This window comes from Pongo pygmaeus, chromosome 8 (genome assembly GCF_028885625.2).
Source record: "Pongo pygmaeus isolate AG05252 chromosome 8, NHGRI_mPonPyg2-v2.0_pri, whole genome shotgun sequence".
In the NCBI taxonomy this organism is placed as follows: domain Eukaryota; kingdom Metazoa; phylum Chordata; class Mammalia; order Primates; family Hominidae; genus Pongo; species Pongo pygmaeus.
In genome coordinates, this window is record NC_072381.2 from 6,022,498 (window position 1) to 6,039,170 (window position 16,673).

A 16,673-nucleotide genomic window follows, 5' to 3' on the forward strand; every position below is an offset into this window, starting at 1 on the left:
TGAAGAGTTGCAGTTAGAACTCTTCCAGAAGATCACATTAAAAAAAAAAAATAGCATCAGCCTTTGGAGTCCAGGATGAACAATAAAATAAAAAATAAGTAGCATGGAGGTCACATGGAGAGAGCTTCCCCACAAATTGGCGACACCTGGTGACAGATAACTCTTTAATCAGTGGCCTCACACACATAATGGGGTCGGGCCCGCGTCCTCAGCCAGCTCCACGTATTTTAGAGTCTCTTACAACCTCCCCACTTAATTGGCTGTGAGTGGCTCCAGAGCAAGGCTCTCAGGGGCGGGAAGCAGAAAGTGCTGATTCCACGGGCGTGCGGAGGCGGCTGGTGGCAGGGGCTCGGCTCAGCTGCTCCCAGGCGTTCCTTCCTCCTCTGCTCAGTTCCGTGCCTCAGCATCACCGGGCAGGCTTCTCTTGGCCAGCCACCTGCAGGGCAGTGTCACGGGAGGCAAGGGAGGGATAGGCTGGTCTTCTGTGTCTCAGGAGTGTGGCAGGCCGGGTCTCTATTAGCAACCAGAGCAGCCAGCCTTCACCAACACCTTACTATAACTCTGGGGAATATATAAGTTAAACATGGAAAATTGGAGAAACTGGTGCCTTAGTACAAAGGCTAGAGTGTGAAAACAAGTCGATTAAGACCCCACCTGGGCTTTCTCTCAAACCTTAGAGTTTAATTAAAATAATGGAGGCGTTCTTGTATACCTTGTACCAGGATCCACTTTAAATTAAGTAATTGGGCCAGGAGCAGCGGCTCACGCCCGTAATCCCAGCACTTTGGGAGGCTAAGGGAGGAGGGTCGCTTGAGCTCAGGAGTTCAAGACCAGCCTGGGCAACATAGTGAGACCCTCCCTCTAACATAAGAAAGAAAAAAATGAAGTAATTTTTCAAGGCTCTGAAGTAATTTTCCAGACCCCAGATCCTAGTGAAAGATTAAACAGAGGAATATACTTCAGCTTGGAGGTGTACTCCTGCACATAGGCATCTGGTTTAAATGTGTATAAGCACTGAAAAAAAACGTATAATTTTAAATTAGTCTGGTGAGTTACTCTGACCTTCTCCCTGTAACCGGCTGCAGAAATAAACTCCCTTCTTCCCCACTCTGTCTGCAGCTTGTTATTGGACCATGAGAACAAGCAGCTGGACCTGGTTTTGTCTGGGAACAGGAGCAAGAAAGCCTTTCCCACTGGCTTCTCCAGCTGAGTCACATATTGGTCAGAACTGGGCTACCTGCCCACTGCTAAGCCAATCATATAGTAAGGAAGAATGGCTTCAAATCATCAGGGTTTTATTTCGTGGAGCTTGGGATGAGGTCAGCGTTCCATGATGCACACAGCTGGGTGAAAGAATAAATCCTAAAAAAGTGGGAATGTATTTGCAAAGGAAGGGGCAGGTGCTGATTACCCTGTAAGTAAAGATACCTCATTAAGGAAGTGAACTCAATGTTTATTAGGAGCCTCCTGCAGGTAGACACTATCGGGCCTTTGTGTACGTGAATTCCCTCAGTCCTCACAGCAAACCTGGGAGGCAGATGACAGCCGCCATCTGCAGATGAACAAACAGGCTCTGAAGAGTCACTGGGCTGGGCCCACTGTGCTCAGTATCACAGAGCAGAGCTTGGATGAAAACTCAAGTTCAATCCCAAATCCATAGTATTTCCACTACCACTATGTGAAGAGTTGGAGTTAGAACTCTTCCAAAAGATCAGTTTTTTTTTTTTTTAAAGCATCTGCCTATGGAGTCCAGGATGAACAATAAAATAAATATTTAATAGCATGGGAGGCTTTCAGATGTTCTTAGCCATGGAATTCTTTAGGCTTAATTTTACTTCTAGTTAACAAATGCAGCCGCTGTGGTCACTCAGGACGGGGATGGGCACCCAGAGTTCCTTCTCCGCTCCCCGCCTGTGGCAGCCCCTCAGGTGCCTCTGCAGCCACCAGGGCTTCCCAGAACACTTGGAAAACACCCGCAGCCCCTGCAGCCCAGGGAACCTGGCAGCAATTTGAGTACCCTCTGGGTGGCATTAACAACAAGGAGGTTTTGAAGATTACACCCCATTTTTGAATTATTTTGGAGACAAGAGTCCCACTCTGTCACCCAGGCTGGAGTGCAGTGACGCGATCACCGCTCACTGCAGCCTCGTGCTCCTGGGCTCAAGCGATCCTCCCACCTCAGACTCCTGAGTAGCTGGGACCCTAGGTGAGCCATGGCACCCAGTTATACACTTCTGTAACTAAGACTGCTTGCTCTCTGCCCAGAGGAATGAAGACACAGCTTTAGAAAGAGAAGCACTAACCTTCATGGTGAGGGTGTCCACCAGGAGGGAGTGGTTTTGCCAAGCGGGGACTTGAGGCAGACGGCGCAAGGTTCACCGACTGTGTTCAATCCTACGGGACCCTTGCTCTTTTTCAGTTTCATTTTCCTTCCGGTTACTGAGCAGCCCTCCCAGGACCCGAGGATGCAGGGCGTGCGGGGCGGCGCGGTGCTTCCCCGGCCAACCCCTGCCTTGCCGTCTGGTTGACCTGGCTGCCCAACAGCCATACTCTGTCTTTCCTGAATGTGTTGCTCAATTTCCTGTTTGGGTTTTTGCCTCCATCCCTCCCCCATTTAGAATGCTCCCTGCCCGTTTATTTAAATTCCACCCATCCTTCCAACTGACGTCCTGCATTCCTCAAGCCTCCAGGCCTTGGAGCCATTTCTGCCTTTATTGGGCTCGTGTCCCATTAGTGTGTGTGCTTGTGATTATCTGCTAGCTTGTGGCGTAAGGTTTTGTTTCGTATTTGTTCTGGTATGCTTCTCTTTTTGACCAGGCTGTAAACTTCTTGAGGCTTAGTACCAGGCTTAACTGTCAGGATCTCTAGTGGCTAGCGAGGGGAGAGACAGACGCCAGGGTCTCCTGTGACCCTCACGCCTCTAGGAAGGGAGTGCATGTGCCGTCATCCCCACTACACAGACGAGGCAATGTCCGTGCGTGTAGTGCCTCCAAGTGACAGGGCCAGCAAAGGGTAGAACGGATGCTCGACACTCAGGCTTTTAAGTTCTATCTTCTTTCCACTGCACAAAGATAGTATTTTGCAGATGCCACAGGAATAGCGCAGATAGTAAGTGTTATGAAGGCTCAGAGGCAAATGATTTTGTACAATTGAGTCATTAGCAGAGGCTCCGGAACTGGGCATAGTGGCTCACGCCTGTAATCCCAGCACTATGGGAGGCCAAGGCGGGTGGATCACTTGAGATCAGGAGTTCGAGATCAGCCTGGACAACATGGCGAAACCCTGTTTCTACTAAAAATACAAAAATTAGCCAGGCATGGTGGCACGCACCTGTAGTCCCAGCTACTCAGGAAGCTGAGGCAGGGGAATCGCTTGAACTCAGGAGGCGGAGGTTGCAGTGAGCCAAGATCGTGCCACTGCACTCCAGCCTGGGCGACAGAACGAGACTCTGTCTCAAAAAAACCCTCCAAAACTGAAAAAACAGAGGCTCCTGGAGAAGGTAAACTTCATCTGGTTCTGGAAGGTGAGCTGGATGTAGGAGACTGTGAAGGAAGGACATGGATTTTGGGCATTGGCTACGGGCTTGGCCTGTGAGGAGGCTACAGGTGGGATGTGGGGGTGGAGGTGCTTGCAGCAGGGCCCGGCCCAGCCTTGGGGAGCTCTCGTTTCCACGGAACGGGCTGATTCCTGGGATCCTGAGGGTCTGATTGGGATTCTCAGCAAAGTTTTCTCCCCATGCAGAATGGGACAGGGGGAGGAAATCATCAGCAGAACAGACTTCCTTTTGCAAGATGACCCCTCGAGCAGGAGGAAAGGTTGCAGCACTGTCAGGCAGAACAGAGGGCTGCTTCTGAGGACAAGGGAGGGTGGGGGATCCTGTGAGTCCTCCAAATGTCCCCCTACATTTTTAATCCAGTACAGGAACCTCACCCTTCTCCAATCAGTGCTCTCCCTTCGGCTGGGAAACCTGCTGGGGCCGTGGATTCAGCTAATGTTCCTCCGACAACTTGACAGCTTAGACTCTTTTTTTTTTTTGGAGACAGTGTCTCTGTCATCCAGGCTGGAGTGCTGTGGCATGATCTTGGCTCACTGCTACCTCCTGGGCTGAAGCAGTTCTCCCACCTCAGCCTCTTGAGTAGCTGGGACTACAGGCACATGCCACCACATCTGGCTAATTTTTGTATTTTTTGTAGAGACAGGGGTTTCGCCATGTCGTTTGGGCTGGTCTTGAACTCCTGGACTCAAGCGATCCACCTGCCTCGGCCTCCCAAAGTGTTTGGATTACAGGCATAAGCCACTGCGCCCAGCCAAAGGCTCAGACTCTTAAGATGGGTTTTCAGATATCCCGGCCTTGCATCTGTAAGGGATGAAATTCCACGTTGTTCTAGGAAGTCTTTAGGTTTCAGCCTGTGGCTTGAATTCAGACTTTAGAGATTTGAACTTCTTATTCTCTAAGTTTTTCAGTGCCATTAAAAGCAGCCACCCACTATGGCCTCAGATTTCTCGTATCCATACGATTTCAGGATGGAAGCAACATAGTGTCTGAGATCTGGGCTTGCAGCAGGCATGACATTCCAGGCACCTCCTGGCGAACTAATTACCAAATTCCCTGGGCTGCTCCATTCCTGTCTCTGCGTATCATCAGAACATTTGCTCTTTTCTGTCCTCTCTAAGGCAGATAACCAGCTGCAGACATTCCTTATCTCCCCTCTTCTCCATAATTTGCAATACCCACTCCTGGTACCAAATTTCATATCAGCTAGGAACTTTTCAGTGACAAGTAATGAAAATGGAATCTATTATAAAGAAAAAAAAATGTATTGGAAAGATACGAGGGGCTCATAGAATCCCGGAAAATGGGAGGCTTAGGTTTGGAATATGGTTAGGACCTAAAGACGCCTGGAGAGCCCAGGAACAGGAGGCCCAGCAGCCGGTCAGTGCTTCTGAGGCCACTGCTGGGCACTGCCCTGTGAGTTCTGTGCTCTTCATTCTCTGTATTCAACAGCTTTGTAGTCTAGCTGAGAGGCCCTGGAGGCCCCACCCAGGCCAGGTACCCACGCACGGGGGAGCAGGGAGAGGGGAGGTCAGCCCCTCTGTGTCAGTGGGCGATGAGGCACCCCAACAGGATGGAGGAGCCCCAGTGGAATACTGCATTCCCATTTTTTCTCCTCCTTTGTGTGGAACATTTCTCCTTGGTGATTTTTTTTTTTTTTTTTTGAATTGGAGTCTCGCTGTGTCGCTCAGGCTGGAGTGCAGGGGTATGATCTCAGCTCACTGCAACCTCCACCCCCAGGGTTCAAGCAATTCTCCTGCCTCAGTCTCTCAAATAGCTGGGATTACAGGCGCTCGCCACCACGCCTGGCTAATTTTTGTGTTTTTAGTAGAGATGGGGTTTCACTGTGTTGGTCAGGCTGGTCTCAAACTGCTGACCTCAGGTGATCCACCTGCCTTGGCCTCCCAAAGTGCTGGGATTACAGGCATGAGCCACCGCACCCGGCCATCCTTGGTGATTCTTTCAGTGCATTTTGAAATATTGAAAATAGATATTTTATTTTGTTTATGCAAGGTACGATGTCAAAATACAAATCATATATAATGTGTAGATATAATAGACAAGGAAGTATAAACACATATATATGTAAAATGGCGCTGAGATGAGTTTTCTTCTTCCTGAATCCTTCGATGGAGAGGATTCACTGGGCTCAGCATCTCCTCCACCTTTCCCAGCTCCCTGTCAGTGCGTGCAGCGCAGCTGGAGACAGGGTCATTGTGAGGAGCCCAAACGCTGGTGTCTTCCCTGTAGACATCTCCCACCCCAGGAGGATGCTTGTAATTGACAGAGAGCCTCAGGTATGTCACTTTTCTCTGTGGACTGCAAGTCAGGATGAGGGACGGACAGTTTCAGGAGAGGAGGGGGTGTTTCATCCTGAACAGCTAAGAACAGCACCACTAGAATGGGTGGATTTACAGACAGTCACTTAGGGGAGAAAAGTGTCAACTAAATCCCCCTGGTAATATAGTGCCTAATATTACCTAAAATATGCACACACTGAGTTCTGATTAGTGCCTGGCAGTGTGAGGTGGGGGAGGCTGTGATTTGGGTCAGGCTGGTCCTGCCTCCAAGGAGCACAGCCCTGGGGTGAGACAAACCCGCAGTACTCGGGGAGTCTGCTCTGCGCTGTGAAATTCCGAGCCAGGAGGTGGCAGCCACAGCCAAGAGGAAGAAGTCCTTGGGGAACACAGGGGTGGGCAGTGAGAAACAGGGTGTCTTTTGATCCCTGCTCTCCCACTTCCTAATGTCTGGAGGAGGGTTTAAACGGGGAAAGTCACACCACAAGATATATTTTTAAAAGTTAGACAGGCAGGAAGAAAATGTAAATCTGCATCTAAACAAGGGAATAAATAATGTTTAAAAAAAGTTGGGGGGGAAGTTAAGAGTCTTATTTCTAGGCCAGGCACGGTGGCTCAAGCCTGTAATCCCAGCACTTTGGGAGGCCGAGGCGGGTGGATCATCTGAGGTCAGGAGTTCGAGACCAGCCTGGCCAACATGGTGAAACACTGTCTCTGCCAAAAATACAAAAATGAGCCAGGTGTGGTGGTGTACGCTTGTAATCCCAGCTACTTGGGAGGCTGAGGCAGAAGGATCACTTGAACCCAGGAGGTGGAGGTTGCAGTGAGCTGAGATTGCACCATTGCACTCCAGCCTGGACAGCAGAGCAAGACTTTGTCTCAAAAAAAAAAGTCTTATTTCTTGATCAAGGAAAATCAAGGCAAAATATAAAAGGTGAAGAGCAATCCTTTTTCTTCAAGGCAAATGTGTAGGGCAGGGAATGAGGGAAGAGCAGGAGATGTGAATCATTTACACTTGTGGCAGCTGAAGCCATGGGGACTGAAGGCCTCACAGCTATAGAACTTCCTTTTTTTATTTTGGACTCAGGAGAACATGTACAGGTTGTTACACGGGTATATTGTGTGATGCTGAGATTTAGAATATGGTGCTTCCGTCACCCTTCAGAGATCTGTGTATTCTTTCCATTTCAACATAAAAATAAAAAAGGACGGACTCTTCCCACCACCTGGCAGATGCTGACCTCCCGGTCATTCTGCCCATTCATTCACCCAAATATTTGCTGGCATCTACTGAGTGCTGAGGACTGAAAGGCAATTGCACTTCCTGATGGTCCTGAAAGGCACAGTGGATGGGTGCCAAAGGACCCGTGTTGATTCCTTCCTTCCCTTTCATCATTCGTGGCCGCTTGAACCTGGGCCAGCTTTGCGACTCGCTTCGATGGATAGAATGCCACAAAAGTGATGTGTGCCAGTGTCTGGACCAGCGTGTCAGGGGCCTGGCAGTTTCTACGTTCTTTCAGCCAGTGTGACTAGCCTGAGCCCACCATGCTGTGAGGAAGCCCAAGCAGCCATGTGGAGAAGCCTTCTCTGATTTTGATGAAGGCATCTAAGCTGAGGGCAGGCAGAAGTCGGTGAAAAAAATGGTCAGGTGTGGTGGCTCATGCCTGTAATCCCAGCACTTTGGGAGGCCGAGGCAGGCAGACTGCTTGGGCTCACAAGTTTGAGAGACCATCCTGGCCATCATGGCAAAACCCCGGCTCTACTAAAAATACAAAAAATTAGGCGGGCATGGTGGCGGGCACCTGTAGTCCCAGCTACTCGGGAAGGCTGAGGCAGGAGAATGGCGTGGACCCAGGAGGCGGAGCTTGCAGTGAGCCGAGATTGTGCCACTGCACTCCAGCCTGGGCGACACAGCAAGACTCTGTCTCAAGGAAAAAAAAAAAAAAAACAAAAATTAGCCAGGTGTTGTGGTGTGTGCCTGTAGTCCCAGCTACTCCAGAGGCTGAGGCATGAGAATTGCTTGAGACGGAGGTTGCAGTGAGCCAAGATTGCATCACTGCACTCCAGCCTGGGTGACACAGTGAGACTCTGTCCCTTCCCCCACAAAAAAAGAAGTCGGTGAAAAATGGCACTTTGAGAATGTCTGATGGCATGTAGATCGGGCACTATGCCCATACCCCATGTCCCAAATGCCCACAGTGACTCCCTCTTCCCCCTGGCTGTACAAGGGGCAGTTGGTGGCTGGTTTTCAGCCAGGGCTGCTCCCCTCCCGCCCCACCTACACTCCTTATTACTTTTGTTTTTTAAAAAAATTTTGGCTGGGCGCCGTGGCTCACGCCTGTAATCCCAGTACTTTAGGAGGCCGAGGTGAGTGAATCACTTGAGATTAGGAGTTTCAGACCAGTCTGGCCAACATAGCAAAACCCTATCTCTACTAAGAAAATATAAATATTAGCAGGGTGTGGTGGCACATGCCTGTAGTTCCAGCTACTTGGGAGACTGAGGTAGGAGAATTGCTTGAACCTGGGAGGCAGAGGTTGCAGTGAGCTGAGATCTCGCCATCGCACTCCAGCCTGGGTGACAGAGCAAGACTGCTTCAAGAAAAAAATTTTTTTATAGAGATGGGGTCTCTCTGTGTTGCCCAGGGTGTTCTTGAACTCCTGGGCTCGATCAATCCTCCTGCCTCGGCCTCCCGAAGTGCTGGGATCACAGGTGTGAGTCACTGCACCCAGTGTCCCAGCTCCTGCTCTGATCCAACTCTAGCATTAACCGAGCTTCGTGGCTGTGGGCAGAACAACTTCTCTAATCCTCAATTTCCTCATCTATAAAATGAGGAGGTGGGGTTAGGCCCATGATTTCAGAAATAAATGTCAAAAGCAGCAAAGAAAGTAAGAGAAGAAGAAGGGAAGAGACGATGTGTATACCACCGTGGAGCTGAGCCTGGACTTGCCACTGTGTGGATTAGATAATGCTGCTTCTCCTCCATGGAATTGTAGGAAATTCCCCAAAACTGTGACTGCAGCCAGCTTTAGGCAAGGCTTTTTCTCCTTCTGGAAAGAACACCTGAACTCAGTCACCTTGGACTCTGCCTTCCTACTATTTCTCCTCCTTTACGTGGAACATTTCTCCTTGGTGATTCTCTTAGTGCATTTTAAAAATATTGAAAATAGATGTTTTATTTTGTTTATACAAGGTACAATGTCAAAATACAAATCATATATAATGTATAGCTATAATAGACAAGGAAGTATAAATATAAACGCATATATATGTAAAATGGCACTGAGTTGAGTTTTCTTCTTCCTGAATCCTTCAATGGAGAGGATTCGCTGGGCTCAGCAACTCTCCCACCTTTCCCAGGTCCCTGTCCGTGTGTGCAGAGCAGCTGGAGACAGGGTGGTTAGAAGCCCAAACGCTGGTGTCTTCCCTGTAGACATCTCCCACACCAGGAGAAGCCTTGTAATTGACAGAGAGCTTTGGGTATGTCACTTTTCTCTGAGAACTGCAAGTCAGGATGAGGGATGGAAGGTTTGGGGCAGGGTTTTTATTTCATTACCACATGTATTCCAGGCAGCTCTCACTGTAATGAAATAAAAATCCTACTCAGAAGCCTTTGGTCTCTCCTGGGAAGCTGGGCCCCGGATCCAAGGCACGACAGGCAGGTGGTGCCCATGGGAATGCGAAGAACCTGCTCCCTCGCGCAGGAGGCGCCGACCCGGGAGTCCGTGAGATCCTGCTGGGACGTCTGAGAGGCCTGGTGGGCTTGCTCCTGGAGCCCACCTCCTTGCACCTCTTCTCAGTCGTCTTTAGCTAAAGCAGAGAGGCTCCTTCACTCCAGACGTAGCTGGGCTGGTTTCCCCGAGTTTCATAGGTGGTGAGAGCAGTTTTCCAAGTCTTCATCTCTGCTGCTGGTCCCCCCAGTCACCGGCAGAGCCTCCATGGCTTCCATTTCAACGCTGGCCAGCGGGGGAGTTTGCCTGCAAAGCAGGTGGTTCATAGGTTTTGAAAAGAGGAGGGGGTTGCCCTCAAATCAACAGACGCTTCCCACTGAGCATGTATGTCCAGCACTGCGGGGATGGCAGGAGCAGACAGAGGCCCTGCCACAGGAGTCAGACAGAGAGCACTTAGTCCTCAGAGATGGAGAGAACCTAGAATGCCTACCTCTACCGAGTGTATTAAATCCTATCTAGGGGCCAGGTGTGGTGGCGCATGCCTGTAATCCTAGCACTTTAGGAGGCTGAGGAGGGAGGATGGCTTGAGCCCAGGAGTTCAAGACCAACCAGGACAATATGATGAGAATAAATCCTCTCCAGGTATTTCCAACCTCCCCATCCACCAAAGACTCACCAAATGCTGTTGGAGCAACTTATGCCACCCCGCCCTCACCCCACGCTTTGCCAGTCCTCTGCCAAAAAGCCATTCAAATGGCAGGAACAAGAGAATGAGAGAGTGACTGGGAGCCTGGCCAAACCAGAGTTGATCATCTTGAAAAAAGTGATTTAATATTCATGAAGCTTTTAAAAACAGTTCTTAGCACTTAGTATGTGTGAAATAAATAAAGAAATACACAAATCAATCAGCTCCCGAATGACAAGCACAGGCGAGGCAGGACACTGGTCATACGTGGTTGGCCTGTCTGGAGCTGCCTGGGTGCTGATGCCCTGGGCATCTGGCCGGCACCTTCTATCAGGGCTGGTGAAACGTCCCTCCGGAGGAGCAGCAGCTCTTTAGGCCATTTTAAGGTAAGCATTTAGTGTGAGCTCCCTAGAGTGAGAGCTAAAATAAGGCAGGAGGGGGGTCAATTCACTGACAATAATTTGCTAACAGCCAATTTGTCAAATGGCAAATCTAACTAATAACTCATTTGCGAAAAACAAGTTTATGGAAAGAATCAATTCACCAAATGACCAAGTAATTACACTCATCAAATTTACCAATTCTTCTTCTTCTTTTTTTTTTTTTTTTCTGAGACAGGGTCTCGCTCTGTCTCCCAGGCTGGAGTGCTTTGCTGCAACCTCTGCAGACAACCACGCCCAGCTAAATTTTTGTATTTTTTGTAGAGATCAGGTTTCACCATGTTGGCCAGGCTGGTCACAAAAAAAGCGATCCATGCACTTCAGCTTCCCAAAGTGCTAGGATTACAGGTGTGAGCCACTATGCCCGACCATGCCAGTTCTTCCTAAAGATATATTTATTTTACTTTTTGAGCTTTTTAAAAATTAAATTTTTTGTGTGTGTGGGGATGGGGGTCTCACTATGTTGTCCAGGCTGGTCTGAAACTGCTAGGCTCAAGTAATCCTTCCACCTCAGCCTCCCAAAGTGCTGGGATTACAGGCATAAGCCACCATGCCCAACTGAGATATCTTTCATATAGCCAGTAAATATTGCTATTTTCCTCTTATGAACATATTTATTGGCTGTATATACCAAATTTACAAATCTTTTTTAAGAATATATTTTACTGTATTATTCATAAAGAGATGGTATGTACATTTAAAAAATATATTCAGTGAATATATTTATTCATTATAACCTGTTAAGAATATAACTCCAAATTCAGCATTTTATATGGAAATTCTGTAGTTATTAATAATGATATTTTGAAAATTATTTTAAAAGTCATTTTCTGTTTTGTCAACATTTTTCACTTTTTGAAGTCTTTGGACAAGTTTTTGAGTAACATATCAATGTTTGTTAATTTCTCAACTGTTTCTGAGGTTTATGGGATTTTTTATTGGTTGGGATGGTATTCACAGCTTTTGAAGATTTATGTGAAGTTTTAGATACTGGTTTTCATTTTGACTTTATGGTAGCATTTCATGGAATGTGCATTTTGTCAAAATTAGGCTCAAAGGGTCACATACTTTTTTTTTTTTTTTTTTTTTTTTTTTTTGAGATGGAGTTTTGCTCTTGTTGCCCAGGCTGGAGTGCAATGGTGTGATCTTGGCTCACCGCAACCTCCGCCTCCCTGGTTCAAGCGATTCTTCTGTCTCAGCCTCCCTAGTAGCTGGCATTACAGGCATGCTCCACCATGGCCTGCTAATTTTATATTTTTAGTAGAGACGGGGTTTCTCCATGTTGGTCAGGCTGGTCTCAAACTCCTGACCTCAGGTGATCTGCCCACCTTGGCCTCCCGAAGTGCTGGGATTATAGGCATGAGCCACCGTGCCCAGACAGGGTCACATAATTTTTATATTGATATCACATTTAGAAAAGAATGTTTTATAACTATTAATAGTAACTAAAAGTTTAGTTTGGACAAATCTGACATCCGTATCAGTATGGAATGCTGGAATACGGGTTACTAATTGATAGAAGTACAAAACGAAGGCTAGAATGCCATTTGAGGCTTTAATCAGAGAATAATAATACTGCCTAAAGATTAGAAAAATGAGAAAATTTAAAAAGTCAGCAAGCGGCAGAAACATTTTTGCCAGAAATGCTGAGATGCAGAATTTCAATGATTAGGAATACAAAATTAAGGCTAACGTGAATGAGTATATTTATAAGAAGGCATACCCCTATTCAATGAGGACTTTCAAGAATATATTCACCAGGATATCACAAGAAGAATGGATAGGACTGCACGCGTTGGCCACCTGGTGCACTTTCTCTGGCCGCCCCATTTCTACTGTGGGCAGGAGTAGGGGGCACTTGGGCTCGGGGCTAGCTCACTGCTCCTCGGCTCTGGCACTCGTTGGCCCCTACAGAAGGGGTGTGTGAGAGCCGATGGCCAGGAAAGGCGTCCTTCTTGGGAGGGGGCATTCTGGAATCACTATGGTGCGGCTCTTATCTTTTTCTTTTTCTTTTTTTTTGAGACAGAGTCTTGCTCTGTTGCCCAGGCTGGAGTGCAGTGGTGCAATCTTGGCTCGCTGCAACCTCCGCCTCCCGGGTTCAAGAGATTCTCCTGCCTCAGCCTCCCGAGTAGCTGGGATGACAGGTGTGCACCACCATGCCCGGCTAATTTTCGTATTTTTAGTAGAGATGAGGTTCCACCACGTTGGCCAGGCTGGTCTCAAACTCCTGACCTCAAGTGATCTGCCTGCCTCGGCCTCCCAAAGTGCCGGGATTCCAGGAGTGAGCTACCTCGCCCGGCCAGGTGCAGCTCTTTTCTCATGGGGAAGTCTGACTCTTGCAGAGGGAGTATCCAGTGCGACTCACCTTGACTTGATGTAGCATGCCAGGAGAGACACAGCGCTCAGCCCACACAGCAGGACGGTGGACGTGGAGATAGCCACTGAAAGGGAGGAGACCACGCTGAGATACCCAGAAGCACATTCATTGCTATGAATCACAAATTCTTTACCATGGATGTTCTTACAGAGGGATCCAAGTGCCTCCCAACCAGCCTCCTGCTATGGACATTTCTTAAGGCCCATGCAACTCCCCCTATTCTATGTCTAGGCAAAAACACATTCTCTTTCCTGCTGAGGGTGCCAGCTCCCAGTCGTCCCACACCTCTGCTCCTCATCCTTGTCCTTCTCGGGCAGAGTGCCTGGGGTGACGGGGCAGGGATGGAGCAAGTCAGGAAGGGGCAGTAAGAGCCTCAAGGGCAAAGTCAAGAGTGGGAATGAGGAGGCAGCATTCCTGCTGCTAAAGCCAGGCTTGAGAAAGCAGACAGGGACACACCCCTTCTCTGCTGTCCCCAGTACAACGCCCCGTTTTCTTCAACTTCACAGGTTTAGAAACAATAGCACACAGTGCCATTTTCCTTCTAATTTCATTTTTTTTTCACTTGCAATTTTTTTTCTTTTTTTGAGACAGGGTCTCCCTCTGTCACCTAGGCTGGAGTGCAGAGGCGCTATCTTGGCTCACTGCAACCTCTGCCTCCTGGACTCAAGTGATTCTCCTGCCTCAGCCTTCTGAGTAGCTGGGATTACAGGCACACACCACCACGCCTGGCTAATTTTTTGTATTTTCAGTAGAGATGGGGTTTCACCATGTTGGCCAGGCTAGTCTCAAACTCCTGACCTCAAGTGATCCACCTGCCTCAGCCTCCCAAAGTGCTGGGTTTGCAGGTGTGAGCCACTGCATCCAGTCTACCTACAACTTTTTTTTTCTTTCTTTCTTTTTTTTGAGATGAAGTTTATTCTGTTGCCCAAACTGGAGTGCAGTGGCGTGATCTCAGCTCACTACAACCTCCAGCTCCAGGGTTCAAGCGATTCTCCTGCCTCAGCCTCCCAAGTAGCTGGGACTAGAGGCACGTGCCACCGTGCCCGGCTAATTTTTGTATTTTTAGTAGAGACAGGGTTTCACTATGTTGGGCAGGCTGGTCTTGAACTCCTGACCTCGTGATCTGCCCGCCTTAGCCTCCCAAAGTGTTGGGATTACAGGCATGAACCACCACGCCCGGCCAACTTTTTCTTTTCTTCTTCTTTTTTTTTTCTCTGCGACAGAATCTCACTGTGTTGCCCAGGCTGGAGTGCAGTGGCTTGATGTTTGCTCACTGCAACCTCTCCCTCCCAGGTTCAAACAATTCTCCTGCCTCAGCCTCCTGAGTAGCTGGGATTTCAGGCATCTGCCACCACACGTGGCTAATTTTTGTATTTTTGGTAGAGATGGAGTTTTGCTATGTTGGCCAGGCTGGTCTCAAACTCCTGATCTCAGGCCCGCCTTGGCCTCCCAAAGTGCTGGGATTACAGGTATGAGCCATGGATCCTGGCCACCTGAAACTATTGATGGCAGAGAAAGAGCAGTAAGGAGAAAGAAGAGGTCTTTTTAAGAGGTGTTGTATATAAGAGGAGGTTAGGATTTAGGACCATTTTGAATGAGTTGAAACGAACAGTTAGGGGCACTGACAGGTGTCACCTGAGGTTTATCAGATAGGATAGGAAGAAGGGGGTCTTTCTGTGTGAACAAGGGGGCCTAGTCTGAGGGCAGGGAAGAGAACTATTGTTAAAAACACTTGCAGGCCTGGTGCAGTGGCTCATCCCTGTAGCCCCAGTGCTTTGGGAGGTTAGTGGAGAGGATCGCTTGAGGCCAGGAGTTCAAGACCAGCCTAGGCAACATATCAAGACCCCCATCTCTACAAACAATTAGCTGGGCATGATGGCACACGACTGTAGTCCAAGGTATTTGGGAGACTAAGGTGGGAGAATTGCTTGAGCCCAGGGATCTGGCGCTGCAGTAAGCTGTGATCGCGCCACTGCACTCCAGCCTGGGCGACAGCAAGACCCTGTCTCTAAAGACAAAAACAAAAACAAACAAAATCCACTTGCAGGTTTGTCCAATGAGCCTGACTACTGTGAATTTCCCTGAAAAAAAAAAATCACCCAGTGCTCTGCATGCAAGATGATGGCGCTGAGATCTGCAGCAGAAGACGACGGCGCTGAGATCTGGAGCAGCGTCTACCTCTCACTGAAGACCACGGGCAGCATATCTCATGGACCCTGGTGACTTTGAGGGCCTTCACTGCATGACCCCCAGGCCATGCCCATATACCGAAATAAACCTCCCAGGGCTTGGCCTTCCAATGCAGCTCTACTGCAAAACATCTGAGTATAAGGGCGCAGGGACACTCAGAGCCCTGTGGCTGGGAGTATAAACTTGTGCCATCTTTCCCAAGGGCAGTTAAGAAGCCCACACCCTTTGACTCTCTAGTTCAACTAGAATTTACTCTAAGGGAATAGATATATACAGGGGTATTCATTCAAGTATTGTTTAAAATAATTTTCTTCTCTTTTTTTTTTGAGATGGAGTCTTGCTCTGTCGCCCAGGCTAGAGTGCAATGGCATGATCTTGGCTCACTTCAACCTCCGCCTTCCAGGTTCAAGTGATTTTCCTGCCTCAGCCTCCCGAGCAGCTGGAATAACAGGCACTCACCACCAAGCCCAGCTAATTTTTGTATTTTTAGTAGAGATGGGGTTTCACCACGTCAACCAGGCTGGTCTCAAACTCCTGACTTCAAGTGATCCGCCCCCCTTGGCCTCCTAAAGTGCTGGGATTACGGTCGTGAGCCACCGTGCCCGGCCTAAAATAATTTTCAAGATGTTAATCTGAATCTCTTATCAATAGACAATTAGTTAAATAAAATATGGTATGCCCATATGATGGAATACTATTCAACTATTAAAAATTATAAAATAAATCTGCATTTATTAACATTGAAAGATGTCTGCAAAATCTTGAGTGAAAAAGATACTGAGATAAAAATGAACCTGCAGGCCAGTCTCGGTGGCTCACGCCTGTAATCCCAGCACTTTGGGAGGCTGAGGCAGGTGAATCACATGAGGTCAGGAGTTTGAGACCAGCCTGACCAATATGGTGAAACCCCGTCTCTACCAAAAATACAAAATTAGCTGGGCATGGTGGCATGCACCTGTAGTCCCAGCTACTTGGGAGGCTGAGACAGGTGAATTGCCTGGACCCAGGTGGTGGTAGTTGCAGTGAGCTGAGATCTCACCACTGCTCTCCAGCGTGAGTGACAGAGCAAGAGTCCATCCCCCCCCCCCAAAAAAAAAGAACCCACAATAGGCTGAGTGCAGTGGTTCATACCTGTAATCCTAGCACTTTGGGAGGCTGAGGCAGGCAGATTACCTGAGGTCAAGAGTTCAAGACTAGCCTGGCCAACATGAGGAAACTGTCTCTTCTAAAAATACAAAAATTAGCTGGATGTGGTGACGGGCACCTGTAATTCCAGCTAGTTGTGGGGCTGAGGCAGGAGAATCGTGTGAACCCAGGAGGCAGAGGTTGCAGTGAGTGCCATTGCACTCCAGCCTGGGCAACAGAGCGAGACACTGTCTCAAAAAAAAAAAAAAACAAAAACCCCACATAATCTCCAACCAGCCATGTGCATGTCCATATGCACAGAAAAGCATATACAA

General features: G+C 48.4%; 1 protein-coding gene and 1 long non-coding RNA gene across 17 annotated transcripts in view; both read right to left on the bottom strand.

The window, feature by feature from the left end:
- The window catches only part of IL15RA (interleukin 15 receptor subunit alpha), a 48,933-nt gene that overhangs the window by 3,436 nt on the left and 28,824 nt on the right, over positions 1-16,673 (bottom strand). For 10 of the 16 annotated variants that reach the window (XM_054503271.2, XM_054503274.2, XM_054503259.2 and 7 more), the window contains 2 exons: positions 13,012-13,087; positions 8,996-9,827 (listed from right to left, as the gene is read on the bottom strand). In XM_054503271.2, coding sequence (XP_054359246.1) covers positions 9,716-9,827; positions 13,012-13,087 — 188 coding nt within the window. In that variant the 3' untranslated portion in view covers positions 8,996-9,715. Of the gene's footprint in view, positions 1-8,995; positions 9,948-13,011; positions 13,088-16,673 lie in introns of those variants that run through there. The other 6 variants (XM_054503277.1, XM_063669517.1, XM_054503257.2 and 3 more) reach the window with 2 other exon arrangements.
- LOC134740137 (uncharacterized) lies at positions 151-2,595 on the bottom strand. The gene is made up of 2 exons (XR_010127392.1): positions 2,304-2,595; positions 151-436 (listed from the first exon to the last, which is right to left on the bottom strand). It is a non-coding gene; the product is annotated as an uncharacterized LOC134740137 (long non-coding RNA).